At 45.0% G+C, this 22,135-nt stretch overlaps 1 protein-coding gene across 1 annotated transcript in view; it reads left to right on the forward strand.

Moving 5' to 3' along the window:
* LOC147717631 (E3 ubiquitin-protein ligase TRIM39-like) overlaps positions 1-22,135 on the forward strand; it is a 246,110-nt gene that overhangs the window by 161,678 nt on the left and 62,297 nt on the right. The window contains exon 6 of the mRNA XM_086924425.1: positions 7,412-7,438. Coding sequence (XP_086780551.1) covers positions 7,412-7,438 — 27 coding nt within the window. The remainder of the gene's footprint in view (positions 1-7,411; positions 7,439-22,135) is intronic.

Here is a 22,135-nt window from a genome sequence, read left to right on the forward strand (position 1 = left end):
CTTTATGTCCATACTGGACTTAAAGGACTCATACTTCCATATTCCTATACACCCAGCACATCGCAAATATCTCAGATTTGTTATAGCAGTAAATCACTATCGAAACAAAAAGGCGCTCCCGTAAAGTCACCGGAGCCAATTTTGGAAAAAATGAACGAAAAGTTGGCTCCCAAACACAAGAAAATTCATATAAATACTGATACTGGACACATAACAGCTAACGAGTAATACCTTCAAAAAGAAAGGCAACACTGAATATAGAATCCCTCTCAAAAAGAAAAAGAACATGGCCCATGCCCTCTTAACATTCCTCAAACACCTCCACCTTCTTCACCAATGCCCAATGTACCAGATACAGATCATCTACACAGTACACCATTAGGTTTTCCTAACACAAATCCTGATATAGCAGAGGATGACAACAATTATAATCGGCCACTACCTGATCCATGGGATGACTATAATATAGATCCACCTTAAGATACAGACCCTGATCTATATCCAGCAACACATTCCCCTCCTGATGTCAGTGCTGCATCTCAGGAATTAAGGGCTAGGGCAGCCAATTACCATGAAGTGCCTTTACACAAAGAAGCACTAGACGATTTCCTATTCGAAACCTTAGGAAACACACACAAAACTCCTATTTGAAGTGACTACTGCACCCAGAATATTTACAAAATGTCTAGCAGCAGTAGCAGCTTATTTAAGAAGACAACAAAGTCATGTATTCCCATTACTGGACGATTGGCTTATCAAAGCCAACACACAGAAAAATTATTTACAATACACTCAGGCTACCTTAAACCTTCTCCATCTATTGGGATTTAGAGTCAATGCACAAAAGTCCCATATTCAACCCTCATAACTGCAACCATATCTGGGAGCAGCACTAAACACTCATACAGCTCTAGCCTCTCCCAGTGCAGCCAGATTCAAAACTTTGAAACTTTATTACTGCAGTTTCAAAGCAACGAATACCTACCAGTCAAAACTTTCATGCAACTGTTAGAGATGATGGCATTATGCATTGCGATAGTGCCTCACGCAAGATTTTACATGCGCCCTCTTCAGGAATGCTTAGCATATCAGTGAAATCAATCACAAGGTCAATTAACAGATCTAGGGCCAGATGTAGGAGCCCAAATACCGGTCGGTAACGGCCGAATTCAGCCGTTACCGACCGGTATTTAGGAATCGTCATGTAGGGGCATCATTTTACAGATTCGGTAAATTTACCGAATCGGTAAATTTACCGAATCTGTAAAATACTGAATCAGTATTTTTACCGATTCGGTAACTTCCATATGTAGGTGGGACTCTTCTGAGTCCAAAAGGCCTTTCAGATTCGGTATTTTACCACCCAATCCAATTGGGTGGTAAAATACCGAATCCAGGTGTGCATGCACATGTGTGCATGCACACCTATGCCATGTGACAGACAGACATGCCCTTAGGGCATGTCTGTGTGCCACATGGCACACATGCCTGTATTGGGGGTGCTAGAGGGTGTCAAAGTGACACCCCCTGCACCCTTGCTGGAATCGGTATTTACCGATTCTGTAATTACAGAATCGGTATTTCCCATTGATTCCTATGGGCTTCAAAGCCCATAGGAATCAATGGGAAATACCGATTCTGTAATTACAGAATCGGTAAATACCGATTATTACCGATTCGGTAATTGAAATTTAAAATCTACCTACATCTCCCAGCTTCTATTTTACCGATTCATAAATACCGAATCGGTAAAATTCGGTATTTATGAATCGTTAAAATAGAATTACCTACATCTGGCCCCTAGTGTTGGTAGACAGCCGCATTCATCACTCTCTGCAGTGGTGGAACACACAAAACCTATCAAAAGGGCAGTCATTCATCGACCCAATTCCACATGTCATACTAACAGCAGATGCATCTCTCACAGGTTGGGGTGCCCATCTCCAGCATCTATCAATTCAGGGTTTATGGGACACCAAACACAAGAGTCTGCACATCTATTACTTGGAGCTCCTAGCGGTCTTTTTAGCACAAAAAGTTTTCAGCTTCATCTGATAGGGAAGGTTGTCCTAGTCCGGACGGACAATTTGACAGCTGTGTACTATGTACAAAAACAGGGGGGGAACACACTCTCTACAGTTGTCACACCTCTCTCAAACCATTTGGCATTGGGCAATACCTCACAAAATTAATCTTCTGGCAGAACACCTTCCAGGCATGCACAGTCAGTTTGCCGAACTTCTCAGCAGGATGCAGCAACAAGTCCATGAATGGGAACTTCATCCCCAGCTTCTCCTTCCATACTTCCAAAAATGGGGGTTCCCACAAATAGACCTCTACGCCACAGCAGAGAAATCAAAATGCCCAAACTTCGCCTCTAGGTTCCCACATCATCTATCCAAAGGCAATGCCCTATGGATGAACTGGTAGGTGATATTTGCTTACACTTTTCCCCCTCTCCCTCTCCTTACATTTCTGGTTCGGAAACTCAGGCAGACATCACTCACACTGATTTTAGTGGCTCCCACATGGGCTCGTCAACCATGGTTCCCCACACTGCTACACCTGTCAGTGTTTCCACCCAAAAGCTGCACCTCACTTCCAACCTTCTCACACAGACCCATGGAGAAATCAGACTCCAAAACCCAAGGAACTCAACCTAGTGATCTGGCTCCCGTCATAGAATTTGGATACCTGAATCTACCACCAGATTGTATGACAGTTCTTAAGGAAGCAAGTACACCTACCACCAGAGCATTTTAAGAAGCAAGGTGGAAAAGGTTTGTAATATATGGTAATGATAACGCAATTGATCCACTAGATGCTTCTATATAACATATTATTTGTTATCTTTTGCATTTAAACAAGTTGGTTTAGCCTACACATCCATTCAACTACACCTTGCGGCAGTAGCCACATATCTTCAAAACAGACAATATTTATCCTTATTCAAAGTTCCAGTAATTAAAGCTTTTATGGAAGGCCTTAAAAAGATAATACCACCCAGGGTACCACCTGCACCGATCTGGAACCTTAACATTGTTCTCACAAGGCTCATGGGTCGCCTTTCTAATTACTATTACTTTGCTAAGGCTACAGGTGAGCTACAGGCATTAACCTTAAAAGAACATTTCTTTCAACTTCATACAGATAGAGTGGTTCTTCGTAAAAATCCAAAATTCCTTCCAAATGTAGTTACTGCTTTTTATATTAATCAATCAGTTGAGTTACCTGTGTTCTTCCCTCAACCTGATTTGGTAGCAGAAAGGGCTCTAAACACACTTGATGTCAAAAGAGCACTATTTTACTATATCGATAGAACAAAGGATTTTCGTAAAACAAAACAACTTTTTGTTGCATTTGCTCCACCTCATAAAGGAGATCCTATCTCTGAATCAGGTATTTCAAGATGGATTGTCAAACTCATTCAAATTTGCAATGTTAAAGCTAAAAGAACTTTAACTATACCTCCTAGAGCACATTCTACTAGCAAAATAGGTGTCTACACCACACACATTTTTAAAACATTATTGTGTGGGTGTATTAGCACATCAACAAACTATTGTAGGACAAGCAGTGCTAAAAACACTTTTTCAAACAACTGCAACACCCACTGGTTAGCCACCACTTGGGAGAATACTGCTATACAATCTATGCAAAGCATGTGTATCTGCAGCACACATGCCTTGAATGGATTATGTTACTTACACTGTAAGCATCTGTTCTTGGCATGTAGAGCTGTAGATTGACATGTGCCCTCTCTCCTCCCCGGACACCTGTGGTTGTTGCAGTTCTTATTATTCACATTACATACATATGGAAATCTCTGTACTACACTTACTTACTCCATTCTCACCCTCTTGCGGGATAACAATCTAACAATAGAATCAATGCACATGCATACTATTACCGAAAGGAAGAGTCACCTTACACCGTGACTTGAAAAGACTTCTTCGAAGAAAAACAACTTGCAAACACCCAGACCCAACACTAGATGGCAAGAGTATGCAAAACGTGATTCTACAGCCAGCTTTACATGCCAAGAATAGATGCTTACAGGGTAAGTAACATAACCCTTCTCATAGACACACTACCCACCTGTAGATTTCTTATCACGCTGCTTGCCTTTTCACTCTGAAGAGTGGTTACTGTGCGGGCTAAAGATATTAAGGCTATTTTTGCACTGTGGTTTGTCAGATTCCCTCCACCTCTAAGAGCATGAGGAAAAAAAGACAAGAGCTGATATAAAGCACTGTGTGGCGCTGCATGGGACATAATGGCATCACATCTGGGGGTTGGATTGAAGCAATGGCACCACCTGTAGGTGTGGAAGAGCCGTTGCAAATTTTCCAGAGCCATTGTGGCACCTGGGGAAGATTCATGAGGTGAGAAATCTACAGATAGATAAAGTATCCACCTGAGAAATCATTACAAACGGTAAGTAACATTTTCTTCAGGCTCTGAGAGGGTTTAAGGAGCCTGAGCTTAGCCTCCAATGAAGAACAACAATGGGTGAAAGAAGGAAGATGGCCAGTGTCCTGGTCTGCTCTGGTGTCTTATGACATTCTTGCCCCCACAACCGGGTGAATTGTTCTAAAACATTCCAACAGGACCAGGACAGTTGGATAATCTGTCAGTCAAATGACCAGGTGGGCAGAGACACTGTGGCCTCTCAAACACTACCTAAGAAATACATTTTCATATACTTTCATACTTATCTTACCCAGGACATCAAAAAAATGTATAATATGCTACCTCCCCTAGAAGTACATAAAAAAGTACATAAAAAGGTACCTTGTTTCATGTATGTTTATTTTGTTTGTGTAGTTCACCTTTCTAGGTGCTTTTGGGAGAAGCAACATGAGGTATTCAATGTTCTCTGTAATGTAATGCAATGTCCATTTATAAAGCGCTGTAGTACTGATTAGGTGTCCTTGTGCTGTCTTTACTAGAAAATAGGAGTGACTCAATTGAGAAGCAACTAGGTCTTTAGTGCATTCCTAAAAGCAAACATGGAGCCATACATTCTAAGGTACAAGGTCAGTGCGCTCCATAACTTGGCTGCTGCTGCAACAGAAAAGCTCGACCTCATATATGTGCCCGGCAGAGTTTTGGAAGCCAAAAGAAGACGAGCTTCAGCAGATCTCAAGCAGCAGCTTGGAACATAATGATAGAACTTGTCCTGCGGATACTGAGGACCAGTCTGATAAAATGCCTTAAACACAATGCATATTGCTTTGAAACCAGTAGAGGGTCCTTAATACTTGTGAAGCAGAAGATCATTTAGGTAAATTCAGCTTCAGATGGGCTGCAGTGTTTTAAATCCAGCTGAAGTTGATGAATGAAGACATCAGGAGAGGCCAAAAACAAAGAATTACCTTAGTCGTGTCGACTCACAATCATTGCTCGCACTACCTAGGGCCTAGTCTGAGCGGCAAGCAGAATCTTCACCATGCTCTCCTTAGGTTAAAGCACACTGAGGATAACTTATTAACCTGACAATAGGGTGTGATCTTGGTTAGGCTAAAATCCCAGGTCCGGAACATTGGGAACAGGAAAGGAGGGAACCCCAGTTTGTCTGGCCAGAACTTAGCTTGGAAGGTTCTTGGAGAAATGTCCCATAGATCATGAAGATTTACGTTTTGGCTGAATTTTATTTTAGTGAATGTAGTACGTATACCAATCATTACCGCCAACATTTGCTCTTTGAAGACCATATCTTACACAACACCTTAAGGGGTAAAGGCTCGGAATACCTACAGATATTGGCCCCAAAGTATAACTCAGGCAGACACCTCCAATTAGCAACTGTACGTCCTACCCATCAATGATAATTCAAGAGATGAAACATGGGTCCACGGTTTCAGATTGTAGAATGCCTTCTCCCTTTCCTTGAGAGCTGAACCCAACCGTTTACAATTCAGGAAGCTCTTAAAGGCAGAACCATCGAGACTTCATCATCATCATCATCATCATCTTTATTCGTTCATATTAAAAAATATCTATAAAAGCACATACAAATTGATCTATAAAAATGTTATTACAAAGTATTATCATTTAAAATTCCGAATATTTCTTCACAATCCTAAGCTGAGATGAGAGTGTATAAAAGACAAAAAAGAGATAAAAAATATAGAAAAAAACATTTCAGATCATGGGTCTAGTTACATTGAGATTGCTAATCAAACTCAATTTACTACATGGCATCCCCTTCCTTTTTCTCATGCAAGCCCATGGGAAAGTTGCTACAGAGAAGCAAACCAAAGGACATTGGAGTCTTTTTTAAAAGGATAGTGCTACCATACACTGCTTAAAGCCCATTTTCTTTAAAATTGGCTTCAAGTAGGCCTTCCGTTTACTCTCGTAGAGTTTCCAAAATCAAAACTAAATGCAGTTCAGACTTAATTTCTAACGGAGCTCATCTCAAACCAACCATTTGTATGGAAGAACATCCCATTGGATTTGAGTATCCCTTGTATTTTTCCTTATCTGTACACTGTCAGCCGCAAAGAAACCGGTCCTTGGATGCTTGATTCCGGTCTGGGAAAGACATGGCTTGGTAGTTCGGACTGGACTGTTGCCATGAGGCACAGGGTCAGAGCTGATTTGCATATAGCCAGTGTCTAACCCAGATTGGTGTGGAGTGCAAGAAAACGATGGATTAAGGCCCAGATCCTTGTACTGGGGTGAATGTATGACATTGTTCTACATTCTGTCCATCAACTGTGTTGTTAGCCGCAAAGAATTAGACATTTGTGTTTTATGCATTTGAGGTTGTATTGGCCTTTCTTTGTTTAGGAGGAACTTTTTCCAAGGTCTAACACCACAGACGTCACTTATACTGATTGGCAGGATACATCTCTTAAACATTTCGAATGAGAATCCTATGTGGTAGGGTTAAGCCCAAGAAATTAAAGAAAAAATATATATCTTTTGCTCTGCAGCTCATGAAACTTGGGGAAGGGGCATTATCCAATGGGAGGTTATTTCTGTGTGGCAGTGAAGGGTCTGTCTCCGTTGCTCTTGCACCAGATTCTAGAAACCACTTGGAGGTTTGCTCAGACTGACTGGAGAAGGATGGAGGGTTGAGAGTGAAGTGCCTTGTCCTGATAGAATCTGTGTGCTCCTCCTCAGACACTTATATATGATGCACAACATCTGCAATGCTTAGCAATATAGTTAGACTAGATTAGACTAGATTACGTTTACAGATTAGTGAGGATTAGGGTTTGACTAAAGGATGGTGAACGGTCGGGGTTGAGGTTGGAGGATGGGCACAGGTAAGGGAAAATCACTCGTTTTCAGAATATTTCCAATTGAACTGTGCCTTTTTATTTGTACACCCTGATTGTAAATGGAGATTTTCTGTTTGTGTTTATACTATTTTTTATTTCCTATCTGTTTCTTCTAGACTGGAGATGGGCCCGCAGATTTGCAGGTAACTAGAGACTGTCCTTGTTGATTCGCCACTTCCTAATTCTCTTACATTTGTTCCAGTTGCAGACGTGCTTGTAATACGCTGCCCTTAACAGTATCTTTGTGCGTTCGTTTGATATCATGTATATCTTAATGTGTGATGTCAGATGCTCTCTAATCTAAGAACGATGGATTCTTGTTTTTTCCTGTTCTGGTATTTGTCCTGCTTTTGGCAATAGAGCCCTTCAGGCCATAGAGCAGCTCTTGGAGAGAAAACAGACAATCCGCCCCACTGCTGGTGTCTGTAGTGTTGCTGTGATCTCTGCCAATGCAGAGGTCTTCACTGCTGGTGGGATCAGTACCACTGCTGCGGTCTGTATTGCCTCTATGGTCTCTGCCACTGCTGGGGTCTTCACTACTGGTGGGATCAGTACCACTGCTGGGGTCTGTAGTGTTGCTGTGGTCTCTGCCACTTAACTGCTGGTGGGATCAGTATCACTGCTGGGTCTTCACTACTGGTGGGATCAGTACCACTGCTAGGGTTATGTTATTTTGAACTTCTAAAGCGCACAGCTACTCAAAGTGTCCCAGCGCTAGTTCCTGTGGGGAAAGAATGTCCGATTGTCTGAATTAAAACAGCAGAGTCTTGACTTTCTTTTTAAAAATCAATGGTTCTTGAGTGGTCCGCAAGGCTAAAGGCAGCATATTCCAGGCCATGCCAGCCCGACGCACAAAAGAGTTGCCGCCAAGTCCCTGGCGCTTAAACTTCAGGGTCTGCATCAACCATTTGGCAGAGGACCGGAGCAGACACCCAGGCACATAGAAGGCAAATCTCTTTTGTAGGTATAAGGGGCCGGTACCATACAGGGCCCGATGAGCAATAGTCAGCATTTTGAATTTCAGGCGAGAATCAACAGGCAGCCAGTGCAGTGCACGCAAATGTGAACGAACACTGTCTCTGGGAGAGAGACCCAAAAGGAGTCTGGCCGCCGAGTTCTGCACCACCTGCAATTTTTTGACCAGGGACCCCGAGCAGCCCACCAAGAGGGCATTAGCGTAGTCCAAGCGGTACAAAATAAGCACACGGACCACTGTTTCTCTGGACGTACTCGGCAAGAGAGGGAGAAATTTCCTCAGGCTCTTAAGTATACCAAAACAAGTGCTGGCCAATTTCTTCACATGCGTCACAAAGTTCCAGTTTTGATCGAACCATACGCCGAGATTTTTCACTGCGCCAATTCTCTCAGAGGGCCGTGGAGAACCCAGAGGCCAAAGCCTCTCTCTGAAATCCAAAGGGATGGAGCCAACACCTCCGACTTCCCTTTTTTACATTTCAGCTGAGAATTGTAAAGCCAGTGAAAAACAAAGGATAGGTAGTGTTGGGCCATCCCACCGCGTCATCCGCCTTGTACCAGGTGAACAACAGCTGGGTATCATCGGCGTAAGCCATAACCTTAACCCCCAGTGACTCCGCCAGATAAACCAGCGGGGTTACATAGATAGTTGAAAAGAAGGGGGCTAAGTGATGAACCCTGTGGCACTCCCGTAGGCACTGGCAGGGCCGAAGAGGCATTCGGAGGGAGCCAAACTTGCTGCTGCTGGCCCTCAATAAAGGAGCTAATCCAGTGCCATGCCTTGCCGACAATGCCTATAGCTGAGAGGCGATTGAGGAACATGGCATGAGGGACAGTGTCGAAAGCCGCCGAGAGATCCAGCATAACCAGCGCTGCTCTCCCGCCGGCATCAAGACACTCCCGAATTGCCTCGGCAACCTCCAACAAGGCAGATCCCGACTGGGCCGGATGAAGCCCTTTTGACTCCTTGATGAACTTAGTAAGTTGGAAAGTGACAGCCTTCTCGCAAACGTTCGCCAAACTTGGTAGCAGCGAAATAGGGCGATAGTTCTTAGGCGCAGAAGGGTCCAAAGATGGCTTCTTAAGCAGCGGAAGGATCAGGGCATGTTTCCAGGCCGAGGGCACAGGCAGTACAGAGTGATTTATTAATCAGGAGGTTCACCTCTGTATTAATGGTATCAGCCAGGTCAGAGAGAAGCCTAGCGGCACAGGGATCGTTGGGTGAGCCGGACTTAAGGGCCATCAGAATTTTGAGGGAGCTAGCAGAGTCAACTAGCCCAAAATCTGAGTAGGTAGAAAGTGGCTCAACCCTACTGATAGGTGGGAAAGACACCACCCCCTGGATGGATGGAGAGCGACGCTTGGATACTAGATATTTTATCCTTGAAGAAGGCCGCTAGGGAATTGCACCAGGTCTCTAAGACGGGAGTGGCAGCCACCTGAGCGCTAGGAGCCAGGAAGCTTTGAACAATGGAGAAGATCTCCTTTGAGTTGTTGTTAGCACGCTCAATACGAGTGGCATAATAGTGTCCCTTGGCTTCTCCAATAGCTGTATAGTAAAGCCTTTGTTTTGCTCTGAGAGCGATCTTGTCAGCAGAGCAGTAACCCTGGGCCCGCCAGGTTCTCTCGGCTATTTTGCACTCATGTTTCAGAGTCCTCAGCCTAGGAGAGAACCAGGGCTTGGAGGGGGATTCTCTCCTCAGCTTGGACTGACACGGGGCAGGCAGCAATGCTACCGAACCTGTAATCCAATCAGCAAACTGGGCTACGTTGTCCTCAAGCTCCCTGAGAAGGGAGGGACGAGATGCACTCAGTGAAACCCTGAGAACCCCTAAGTCCTGTCTCCTAAAGGCTGGGGGGCGATGGCAGCGAGCAGGGCAAGGGTCTTTAGTGTTGCTGTGGTCTCTGCCACTTAACTGCTGGTAGGATCAATATCACTGCTGGGGCCTTCACTACTGGTGGGATCAGTACCACTGCTGCGGTCTGTAGTGCTGCTGTGGTCTCCGCCACTGCTGGGCCTTCACTGCTGGTGGGATCTGTCTCACTGCTGGAGCCTGTGGTGCTGCTGTGGTCTCTGCCACTTCACTGCTAGTGGGATCAGTACCACTGCCGGGGTCTGTAGTGTTGCTGTGGTCTCTGCCACTTAACTGCTGGTGGGATCAGTATCACTGCTGGGGCCTTCCCTGCTGATAGGATCTGTACCACTGCTGTAGTCTGTAGTACTGCTGTGATCTCTCCCACTGCTGGGACATGTGCTGCTGGTTGGATCCGTATCAGTTCTGTGGTATGCAGTGCTGCTGGGTCTGTGTGGTGTCTGGTCCATAGAGCTCCTTGGAATACAACCTGTCAAAACACCCATTCACTGTCTGTGAAAGCACAGTTTTCCACTCTATACACTCCATGTAGAGCCCATGAGCTGGATCATAAAGCCAGCTTGACTGGTGCTATCCCATGTCCTTGATGGTAAGTTAAGGCAGTGCTCTGTGGAAACACATTTTCACACTGTATTTTGAAAACAGAGCTGTTCAGCTGTGCCTACTTCAGAGACGTCATTTACTATGTGAAACCCCCTCCGCTTTACAGGCACAGATACACTCTGCCCAGCTGTCCCCGTACAGGCTGCCCTGAAGCACTGAACTCTGCCCAGTTCTTTACAATATCTGCCACTTCATGCATATTCCTTCCTCCCCCGCACAGTTCTGTACAATCCACGTCGATCTCACTCAGCACAGCTACACTTTACACAGCTTACCACCTCCAGAACGGGTCACATTCCTCCACTCCCAGTACATTCTTTCCTCAAGCATCTACCCTTACCAGTTTTCCGCTCCCAGCACAACCACACTCTCTGGATGCCATCTGCACAGGGCTCCAGTCTCTGCACACCCACTCGGGAGAGCTGCACTCCGAGTAGCCTCACCTTCCACACTGTCCTACACTCCCAGAAGAGGTCTTATTTATCTGCATACCTCTGGGCATACTCTCTGCACAGTTTACCACTCTTTGCTCAGCCCTCCAAGCTTTGCACACTCGTTACCATCTGCACAGTCCTTCATTCACTTTACAACCCCCAATCTCTGTTCTGCCTCCAAGCTTTGCACACTCGTTACCATATGCACAGCCCTTCATTCACAGTACAGCCCCCACTATCTGCTCAGTTATCTGAGCTTGGCACACTCGCTGCCACCAGCACAGCCCTTCACTCACATTACAGCCCATGCTCTCTGCTCAGCCCTCCAAACTTTGCAAACTCCCCTTCCATCTGCACAGTACTTCACTCTCTGCTCAAACATCCAAGCTTTGCACACTCCCCTTCCATCTGCACAGTACTTCACTCTCTGCTCAATCATCAAAGCTTTGCACACTCCCCTTCCATCTGCACAGTACTTCACTCTCTGCTAAATCATCCAAGCTTTGCACACTAGCCTTCCATCTGCACAGTACTTCACTCTGTGCTCAATCATCCAAGCTTTGCACACTCGCTTCCATCTGCACAGCCCTTTACTCTCAGTACAGACCCCACTCTCTGCTCAGCCCTCCAAGCTTTGCACACTCGCTACCATCTGCAAGGCCTTTCACTCACAGTACAGACCTCCACTCTCTTCCCATCACCAGTGGCGCTGGAACTAGGGGCGAAGGAGGTGCTGCAGCCCCACTCATATTAAGCAGATTCAGGAAGACGGACCACAGCAACAACGGTGCATATTACACCGTCGCTGTGCAAAACAACTGACTGGAGTCTGTAAAGCTTTAAAACAGAACTCTTTTCCAACACACTACTGCTATTTTGTATTGATGCTGACCTGTGTTTGTGTGTCTGTGAGTAAAATGTGAGAATTTTGTAACCTGAAACTTATAACACCCTGGCACTGCACAGAAGAGGGAAAGCGGAAAAAGAAATTTCAAAGATTACTTACAGCACACACAGCAAATACATAAGCAGTGGCGGGTGGTGACATTTGAAAGTGGTGGAACGTAAAGTGATAATGATACTGCACCGTAGCGAGCGAGCGAAGCGAGCGAGCCCGAACCCCCTAAGGAGGGTTCGGGGGTAATTCCCCCCGAGAAAATTTTGAAAAAATAGTGAAAAAATTGTGCATTTTTAAGCAAATTTGAGAAAGCAGGAAGGTTAATAAAGCAATTGTGAAAGTGCAGGTATTACATTATCAAAGAGCTGTCATATAACATAGGTAGCTCAACCACAGAGCTTTATAACAGCATTCAAAAATACCCTAAGGCATTGCAGTTAGTAGAAGTTCATAAAGAAGCCATAGCCACTGTGGCTACCTTGAATAATCAACTTCGAATTTCAACAGCCACAGAGTCCAAATCTGAAACATTGAAATAATAATCACTCAAAGTCCTCAACTCGATGAGGGCACCATCTCATCTGGCAGTTACTCCACAAATTACTTGATAATGATAAAACAAATGTGATAGGAGACGCTTTGGTTGCTGTAGGTCCTGGACTCAAGGCACAACTTAAAGCTCCATGGTTCTTGGGAGCGTTGTTTATTGGGAATATAGGGGCTAATGTACAAACATTAGACTATCTATTGCATATCGATACCTACCAAATAACATTACTGCCTCCCCCCCCAGCCCAAATGTAATGGTATATTAAATATGAAAAGGGCTGTTAAAGTTCACAGGAGAGGAAACATTAAGCTCTAGTACCTCAAGCTTAGTTCTGGTGAGATGTGGTATGAATTTTGTTATCACCTTAAACAGTTTGTTGAACAGAAGAATAGTTACGTTTGTCCTTGGGTATGTAGTTGGGAATTTAAGTTGAAGCCAGTAGAGAGCAAGAGAGAGAGGGTCCCACAGCAGCAACAAAACACAAAGAAATAGGGCCGCTTAGTAGGTTGTGGGGTTGGGCACTCCAACACAGGAAAGTCTCCACAGCCAATGACTCAATACTTTTCATAATCCGTTCAAATTTACAGCACATTTTAGGATAATAACATGAAATGTCAGGGGGATACGCACAGTAGGGAGGGATAAAGATACAACCACTTGGATTAAGTGATCCGCAGAGAGGTACAGTATGCATAAGGTGAAACTGGGATATTTCTTGCATAGCAGTCTGTGAAGAGTCCGATAATGGAGGAGAGCACACGAGCAGCACAGACCAGCAGGGCTCAATACTATGGGTCCCTGCCTCAAGACAGCTTGACAAAGAGTTAATCAGAAGCAGTTGCTTCACCATACTATCCATAAGGTGGGGTAATTTACTGCTTCAGAACTGGAAAGGAACTAAGGTAAATAAATTAGCCTCTCAAACCAAATGCCTAATTGGTAAAGGTTGCCTGGCTCTTCTGACAACAGCTAAAAGACAGACCTGATGTTGCAACTCACCATTTCTACGCCTATACTTCATTGATTCTCAAGGCTGATTGCCATAGCCACATTAGTATATGTCACAGAACACATCGATAGCTCAGCATAATCATGAACTGTTACACCTCCTGGCAATTATAAGTGGCCTTTAGGCCTCTACTGTATGATAATCTCACTCCCAATCAACACAGCTTTATGTCACAATAGCCCCAAAGCTACACTCAGTTTCAAAACAAAACACCTCTATGTTCCGGATCAAAACATCAAAACATTTGCCTTAATCAGAGCATCATCAGGTGCACTCATATCTCATGCTCTCATTCAGTGTCACAATTCTTAAACAAAACAAAGTTATCAAATGCTAGGGATTAACATTGTTTGCAGAAGTACCTAGTTTATGGAGCTGTCGTTCATTCCTGCTTGTCACTGAAGTCCAGCACTTGTTTTATTCCTGTCTGGTGTTGCCTCAAAACCCTGTAACTCCAAAAGCTTAATTTGAAGGTACTCTTGAAGAGGCTGCCCTCCAAGGCTGCCACCCTACCATTCCCAAAGAGCTACGCTCTGCTTCTGTCTGCCTGTGGTGCCATCTAACAGAGCCCCAAAACCACCTTGTTTCTCCAAGGCCCATGGGGTCTACATGTGGGAGACAGAGACAGAGAGAGCAAGAGAAAGAAAGGGAGAGAGTAAAAGTGTGAAGTAGAGCTTCAAACAGAAACAATGGTGAAAGTTAGCAAGAGAGAGAAAGCAAAGGAAAAGAGCGGGAGTAGGAGAAAGGAAGTGAGCAAGAGTTGGGGAAGCAGAGTTGAAGAGAGGTTCAGAGAGAGAGAGACTGACGGAGAAAGATTCAGATGAGATAAAAAGAGAGTTGCCAAGATACGGTGAACGAGCCCCCAAAAAAGATTGAGTTAGCCTCAGATGTAGAAGAAGAGAGTAAAATGGAAACAGACAGTGAGACGTGCACATCCATATCAGGTATAGGAATAACGCATAGTGTACCAGGCGTGGATAATGCGTTCCTAAAAATAAAAGCTCAGAGGGGAAGAAAATATATCATGTCTGGGAGTGAACACACAAACAATTATAGCACCCGCACCTGTGTGACAAATTGGACAACTTTGTACGTTTTTCTGCTCTTTTATGCCTTTACCCCAAAAATGACAGAATCTTTTGGGAGTTGTATTTGTCTGAGTATTTAAAAGACACTGAGAGAGTCACTTTGTTATTGAATGTGAAACAACATTATCTACCAAGCTTTAGATCCATGGAAAGTAGGCATTTTTACCTGTTAGAGCCCTCTGTGAGTTTATTGATTGGTCAGTTAATGGACTGCACGTGGAAATTACCATTTGTCTCCCAGAAGTCAAAGGGAGGAGAACCTTGAAGCACACTTGTGAAGCTACCCTTCATTCATTCTCCTTTTAATCAATGTTAATCACTCAACCTGCTTTACATTTGTGCAAGTTGAGGCTATTATCCTTGAGATAAATCCAGGTTGGGAACTCGGCACATAGTACCAAATGTAGTACAAACCAGTCAGCACACTAGCCAAAAGGTATAGAATACACTGTCTCACAACAAGAGGAACACCCACATTATATTTTTGCAGGAGACACTGGCCACTCAGCATATGCACAAGTTATTAAATCCACTCAGTGTTCTGGCCCATATTATTGATAGCGCTAACACAATTGTCGTATGCCCCCTTGATTCAGGGTGGTGGTTTTAATCACGTTTTTGATGTTCTCCAGACAGCTCACTTCTGCCGTTTTCACATGCATTGGCCGCACTTAGCTAGAGAATTAAACCAATAGACACCCAAGAACCAGGCGTTCAGCTTATAAATCACAAATGATTTCGGACTGTAACGTATGTGACCGCCAAGCCCTATCTGCAGTACTGCCTATCTGGTGTATATACCGTCGAAACACAATGCTTAAATATAAAATATCTGCATTCAGATTATGGCACAAAATTAACGGATGCTCACGCCAACAGAATAAAGCAAGTAACCTTAGCCTAATAAATTAAATAATCGCATACAACCTACTCCGTAACAATAGCGATTAGAGACACCCTCAGCAGAGTGGTATTATACAGGCCAGCCATTAAACAAACTTAACTTACGGGCGGTTTCAGACATTCACAGACTGACTCTCAGTCTCATGTCTCGAAGAGAAGACAACTGGTGCACACTGGACTGGCCTGCGCAGGCACGAGTCAGGAGGTCTGAGTCACTCTCCTCGTGACTCTGGTGTTGTTGTTCTGCAGTCCACGCTAGGGCGCAGTGACGTCCCCACAGCGGCGCCAATCACAAGTCCATCCTCGTGCGCGTGAACTAGCCAATCCTGGCGCAGGCATGACATCGCCACTGCGCCAGGATAGGCTAAAGAGCAGGGCTAAAACTGCCCATAATGAGACCCGGCTCCCCCACCCAGCGGCTCCTCTCCCGTCTCTGGTTGCTGAAGAGCTGGGCCTAGCGGGCTGGTGGGCTGTTGTGGTGGATCGGTTGGCCAGCCTGGACCTCTGCCGACCTGTGGATCCTGGACAGTGACTGTCCCCAGTCTCTGCCTGTGTCACGGCTAGGGGAGGAGAAGGAGGGAAGGGACTATTGTGTGTTTTCGCATGCGTGGGCAAGTCATAAAAATGACTTGTCCTAAATGCGCACACCACACTGCTGCCTGCCACGACGCTGCCAGCCTGCCACATGCCACTCAGTGCTGCAGGCCCGCCCTCCCACACCTTCCGCGATCACACTGGATGACGTCACGATTTGTGACTCCGGTCCGGCCTCAACTGCTGTTCTTGTGCGCTCGTAATTCTTTTTTTAGTGTGTCAGTCAGACAAATGTTGTGAGCAGTGACGGTCGCCCATGGATAGTTGGGCAATGCCCCAACGCCCCCAATGGACGAACTGCCACTGGCCTAGAAATAATTAAATGGTGGGGTGCAATGATGAGAACCTCAATGATGTAACTGGTGGTGTTATATATTATCGCATCGATAATGTATTTATTATGTTATGATCAATGATCTCATTTGAGATTTCACCAGTGATATCATGATTACAAGCAGAGAACAAGTTAAAGTGTGCATAGAGGAACATAGCTGGGCTAATTCTGTTTTTTTGCGTATGTTTCAGAAACATAACTTATTTTAACTGCAGTTTTTTCACTGAATTTATAAGGCTTTTTTTTAACAGATTACTGCCTTATGACAAGAAACCATAACTGCCCCATAACAAAGTTTTAAGTGAACCTTTGAATTTTATAATTATATTCTCTGTTGTTATCATGTGCAACTGTTGAAGTGTTGTTTTATGAATAAAATATTAGCTTATCCTAGGTTGCTATTCACAGCTGTTCATGATATGGGCCCTGAGTTTTTAATTCCTGGATGATGGGCCCTAACCTGATTCCATTGTTTGCCCTGCGTTATTTCAGAAGGGATCTGTGTCACCTTTTCCCGTCTTCAGCGCATGCATTAACACTAAAAATATCCCAATAGTGTAGGTGCTGTCGGAGCAGAGCTCGGCAACACGGATAACTGGGATGTATGTCCGAAATCCGCTGTCTGCAGCTCATTTTAGAGTTCATTTATAAAGACGGAGAAGAAAAAAAGGCAAAACTCATCCTACCTACATGATGTATGTAGCCCTCATAAAGAGTTGATCCTACATTTCATGTAGCAATTTTACCTGGAGAAAATCTGGTATGGCACAAAGCAATTTTCTTTGCTTTGTGCCAGATAGGATTTTACCCACTTTTGAGTTTTGTTTTCCTGCTCAAAATGAGTGGTGACATGCAGAATTAGTGCAACCCATTTGTGCACATGTTCCATCTTTCCAACAAGTTATCCCCTTAAAAGTTTGCCTGATATTAACTGGCTAAATGTGCACTGGGAAAATTTGTGAGTGCGCAGTTTTACCGCACAACGCAGAGATTTGGAATTCAGCAATATATTTCCAAGCAACCTGTAATGAGGGACAGAGAGCTTAACTTGTCATGCTAAAATGCCCACCGTGCAGTGCATCTGACATTAATTAGCAGTTCTTTCATTTGGTTCTAATATACCATGCCATGATTAATAAAACATTTGAATTAAAGCATCAATTTATTTCCGAATAAAAATTGGTGAAATAACACCATAAGGGCAACAGCATTAATATGTCTGTACTGGGCTTGAAAGTTTTCATGCAGGAATCACAGTGCAGCTTTAATTAACCAAACGTAATTAGCATCAATTTCTATACTGTAGATTCTATAACTCCTCACATCAGCACACAGAACAGGATCGCGACAGGCCCCCTGGAGTGCCATCAGAAAAAGCATGACTTTAAACATGTAAGAAAATATAGATGTCACGCTCAAGCCCGGGAGTCCCAAAATAATATGAAATTAAGAATCTTCTCCTTTGTACCAACATCAAACATCAGAGCCTTCGGTCTGCTGGCCCGAGGTAGATGCTCTTCGGTTTGGATTCCTTGTGTTTTGTGCAGCATCAGCACTTTTACAAGCTTCTTGTCCTTGATTAATGTTGACAAAATGAATTTATGTGCTTTGTGCTTAACAAACATATATTTAACGTGCTCCATTAAAGTTAACAAGCAAGCACTGATGCAGTAAGCGCTAGCGTGGGAAGCAAGCCCATTATCACTGAAAATTGTGTCACAAAGTGCAGAGGCCTGCTGTCGAGTTCTCCTCGCCTGCCTACTCTCGGTTTCTCCTTCCCTTCTCCCGCAAGCCAATCACTATTGCGTGTAGCTAGCCCAGTGGTGACAAAATGCTTTGGCCGATAGTTTCATTAGCCTTTAAGCCAGGGCTTCATGCAATTCCTCAAGGGGGCCCCCCAGATTGACTATGTAATGAGCCATTGGCGGGAAGCACAGCACATTGGCAAAAACGGCAATTGGAAGCTAAGCCATCCCATCGTTTACTCAGACAGAACAATTACAAAACACCACCTTAAAACATCTGAGTTGCACTTGCACTCTTGCAGCAAAGCCATAGCCAACGCTGGACTAGAAGTTAAAGATTGCCCGCCTGGGCCTTACCTGGTGAACTGATCGAGCTCACAGCCAGCTGAGTCCTTCCTCCTTCAACTGCCCTACTCCAGTCCAGCCAGCAACCACATAGACTACCACCTGCTGCACTCTGGATCGTAAATTAGCTGCCATGTCCTCTCTCCAAATGCTGACACAAGTGCAGCGCGCGGGAAGCATTGAGTCAGGTTAGTGTCATCTCAAGCCTGCGCAGACGGTCCTTGGGTGACACACCCTTTACCAACTCGTCACAGGGTGGGTCCCTCCCACCACGCTCTGCGGTGGGTCCCTCCCACCACGCTCTGCCTGTGACGAGTTGGAAAGGGGTGGTGACACAAGCTCTCCTCCACCCTGATTGACGTGGAGAGTTAGCGATCCCGGGCTTGCATTTAAAACGCCCGGGGCTAACATAACCTTCACGCCATCAGGGGGTGGAGACTGAGCCTTCCAGCTATGTAGTTGACGAGCCGATGACATCACAGCCTTCAGGGCTGGGATGTTGTCGGCCCGGCAAAAACATAGCAGGCATTTTTGGGCCTGGCCGCTAGAGAGCAGAGCAATTAGTCACGTGACCTGACAGCGGAGCTGCGCGAAAATGGTGAGTCGTGTGGGGTTAGTAGAAGACTGCAGCCTCAGACAGTGCCCCGGGGCCCCGTGTTCTTTGGGAATCTTTTACATTTTTTTTAATAACATAAAATGTTATTGATGCACTTCGTAAGTACCTGGGGTGGAGCCCCTACGCCCTAAAAGAGAAACCGCCACTGTATATAAGGAGCAATCCCAGAGGAGGTTGTAGAAGGAAAAGTTGTATCGGAATGTAGTGTCTCTAAAGACGTAGAGGAGGAATGTCCAACATAGGTCTAGAAGGTTCGATCCATGACTTATGTTCACCATCCCTAACCCCATTTTACTAATATGACTCCCAAAATAACCCTTGCTAGGCTGCTCCCTCCGCTTCCCCTCCTTGCATCATCTCATACCTCTTTAACTACTCAGATCTCCCAAACAAGCCTTTTTAAACCGTTACCTCTGCTTCTTCCCCCCTCCACCCCCCTTTACTCATCCCAAACCTCCTCCTACTGCAATAAGCCTAAAAAAAACCTTCAATCCCTCCCTTATCCTTTTCAATCCAACTAACAGACTAACATGTTCACCGCTCAAATTAATTTCAAATCTCCCTATACTAATTCCCCACTAATCCTGTTTGGGTTCTGGAGTCGTATGTTACCCGCCGAAAAACGGGTTGACACCTCATCAGGGGTAATAAGTGCTATATAAATGCAAACCCTTCCTTCTTCTATCTCTCCACTATCCTTTTTCAATCCAAATAACAAACTCACATGTCCACCGCTCAAATTAATCTCATACCTCCCTATACTAATTCACCACTGTTAGAACTGAGGGTCTTCAGTTGGCAGAGGTAGCTACATTTCACCAAATAAGGACCCTTGCTTCTAGTCATGGTAAAGGGGTACACTTCTAAAATAACCCCTGCTCACCCTCTTGGTAGCTTGGCATGAGCAGACGGGCTTATATTAGAGGCATTGTGTAAAGCATTTGTGAACAAATACAGTAATGCAGTGAAAACACTACGAATGGACACCACACCACTTTAGAAAAATAAGTAATCTTTACTAGACTTAACACAAGACCAAACGACAAAAATCCACAATACTGTAATCAAAAATAGGCTTCAAAATGGTAGAAAATAGGCCCGTTCAATGTAGATGGTAAATGCGACACTTTACTCTCAAAGTACATTGGATGCGTCACGCAATACAAGGAAAGGGTCGCAGGGAAGGTGATGCGTGGGTTCCTTGCTTCAGGAGAGGTGATGCGTCGGTTCCATACTGGAGAGGAAGTGATACGTCAGTTTCTTATTGTGATCCGGTGCGATGCAACAAGATGGCTCCTCGATGTGATATGACAATCCGGTGCGATGCGAGAAAATGGCGTCTCGATTCGATGCGACAACGCTGGATGTGATGAGTACATGCCGACTGCCGTTTGGCGAACTCGGTAACTTCTGAGCCACAACAGGCCCTGCGACACGCTTCTCCGGTGATACAACGGCGAACTCTGGGGTGGCGGCGCGCTTCTCTGGTGATGCGACACGTTTCGACGATGATGCGATGGTTAACAGCTGCAATGGCGACACGCTTCTTCGGCGATGCGACGGCAACTGCTGCAGTGGCAACACGCTTCTCTTTGTTGCATTGTGCTTCCAGCTCCCAGCGACTCGTAGTCTCTTCAGAGGGCCCAAGCAACAGCAGGCACCTATCTGCTGGCAGAATTCCACAGCAAGGGAATTCCGGGCAGCTGGTGGTGAAGTCTTAAGGCAGGAGGCAAGCTCAGTTCAAGGCCTTGGAGATTCCTCTTCAAGATTGCAAAAGTACACACAAAGTTCCTTTTCTCCTTTCCTTGGCAAATAAAGTAACCACTGCAGGCCAACCCCAACAGCACAGCACAGGGGCAGTCGCCTCCACACAGCTTCCTTGGTTCTTCTCCTTGGCAAAGGTTTGTCTTGATTACCAGAAGTGATCTAAAGTTCTGGGGTCTGGGTCCCCTCTTTGATAGACCGAAATCCTTTGTCTCTGAAGGCAGAGAGTGTCTGTAATGAAGTCCAAACCAGTTCTGGTTAGTCCTGGAGCACTTTGTTTACAGGATTCCTTCTTTCCTTTGACAGTGTGGGCCAGGGTCCTCAGACACACTACAGGAGGTGTAGCCAGCATTGTGGAAGGTAGGCACAGCCCTATTCAGGCCCAGATGTAACTCCTCCCACCATTCCACATGCAGATAGGTCTATTCAGCCCTGTGCTGACTCACTCTGTCTCCTGGAGCCCCCAGCCCGTGTCACTCAAAAACCAGACTAGTTATACACAACCTAGCAGAGGCAGGCTTGGATAGTTAGGCAAGAAAATACCTACTTTCTAAAAGTGGTATTTTCAAACACAGAATGTTAAAACCAACCTCACTAAAATATGTATTTTATCATTCTGAGTTCAGGCATACTAAACTGGAATTTCTACCTAGTTCCCTGAGTCAATTAGGAGTATAAGATGTTATAATCAAACTGCCCATTCTGGCCTATGGGGAACAGGTAGCCTTGCAATAGTAAAAAACGAAATTGGCTGCAATTCACTATTAGGACATAATACACAGATCAGGGCATGTCCTACCTTTAACATAGAATGCACCCGGTCCTTGGGCCTACCTTAGGGGTGACTAATATGTAGAAAAGGGAAGGTTCAGGGGCTGGCAAGTGGGTGCACTTGCCCAGTCAACATGGCAGTATCAGACTGCACACAGGCTCTGCAATCACAAGCCTGAGACACACTTTACAAGCTGCTTCTGTGGGTGGCACAACCAGTGCTGCAAGCCCACCAGCAGCATTTGATTTACAGGCCCTGGGCACACTTGGTGCACTGTACTAGGGTCTGACAAGTAAATCAAATGAACCAATCATGGAGTCACTAATCCAATACAAT

This window comes from Lissotriton vulgaris, chromosome 5 (assembly GCF_964263255.1).
Source record: "Lissotriton vulgaris chromosome 5, aLisVul1.2, whole genome shotgun sequence".
NCBI classification, from domain to species: Eukaryota; Metazoa; Chordata; class Amphibia; order Caudata; family Salamandridae; genus Lissotriton; species Lissotriton vulgaris.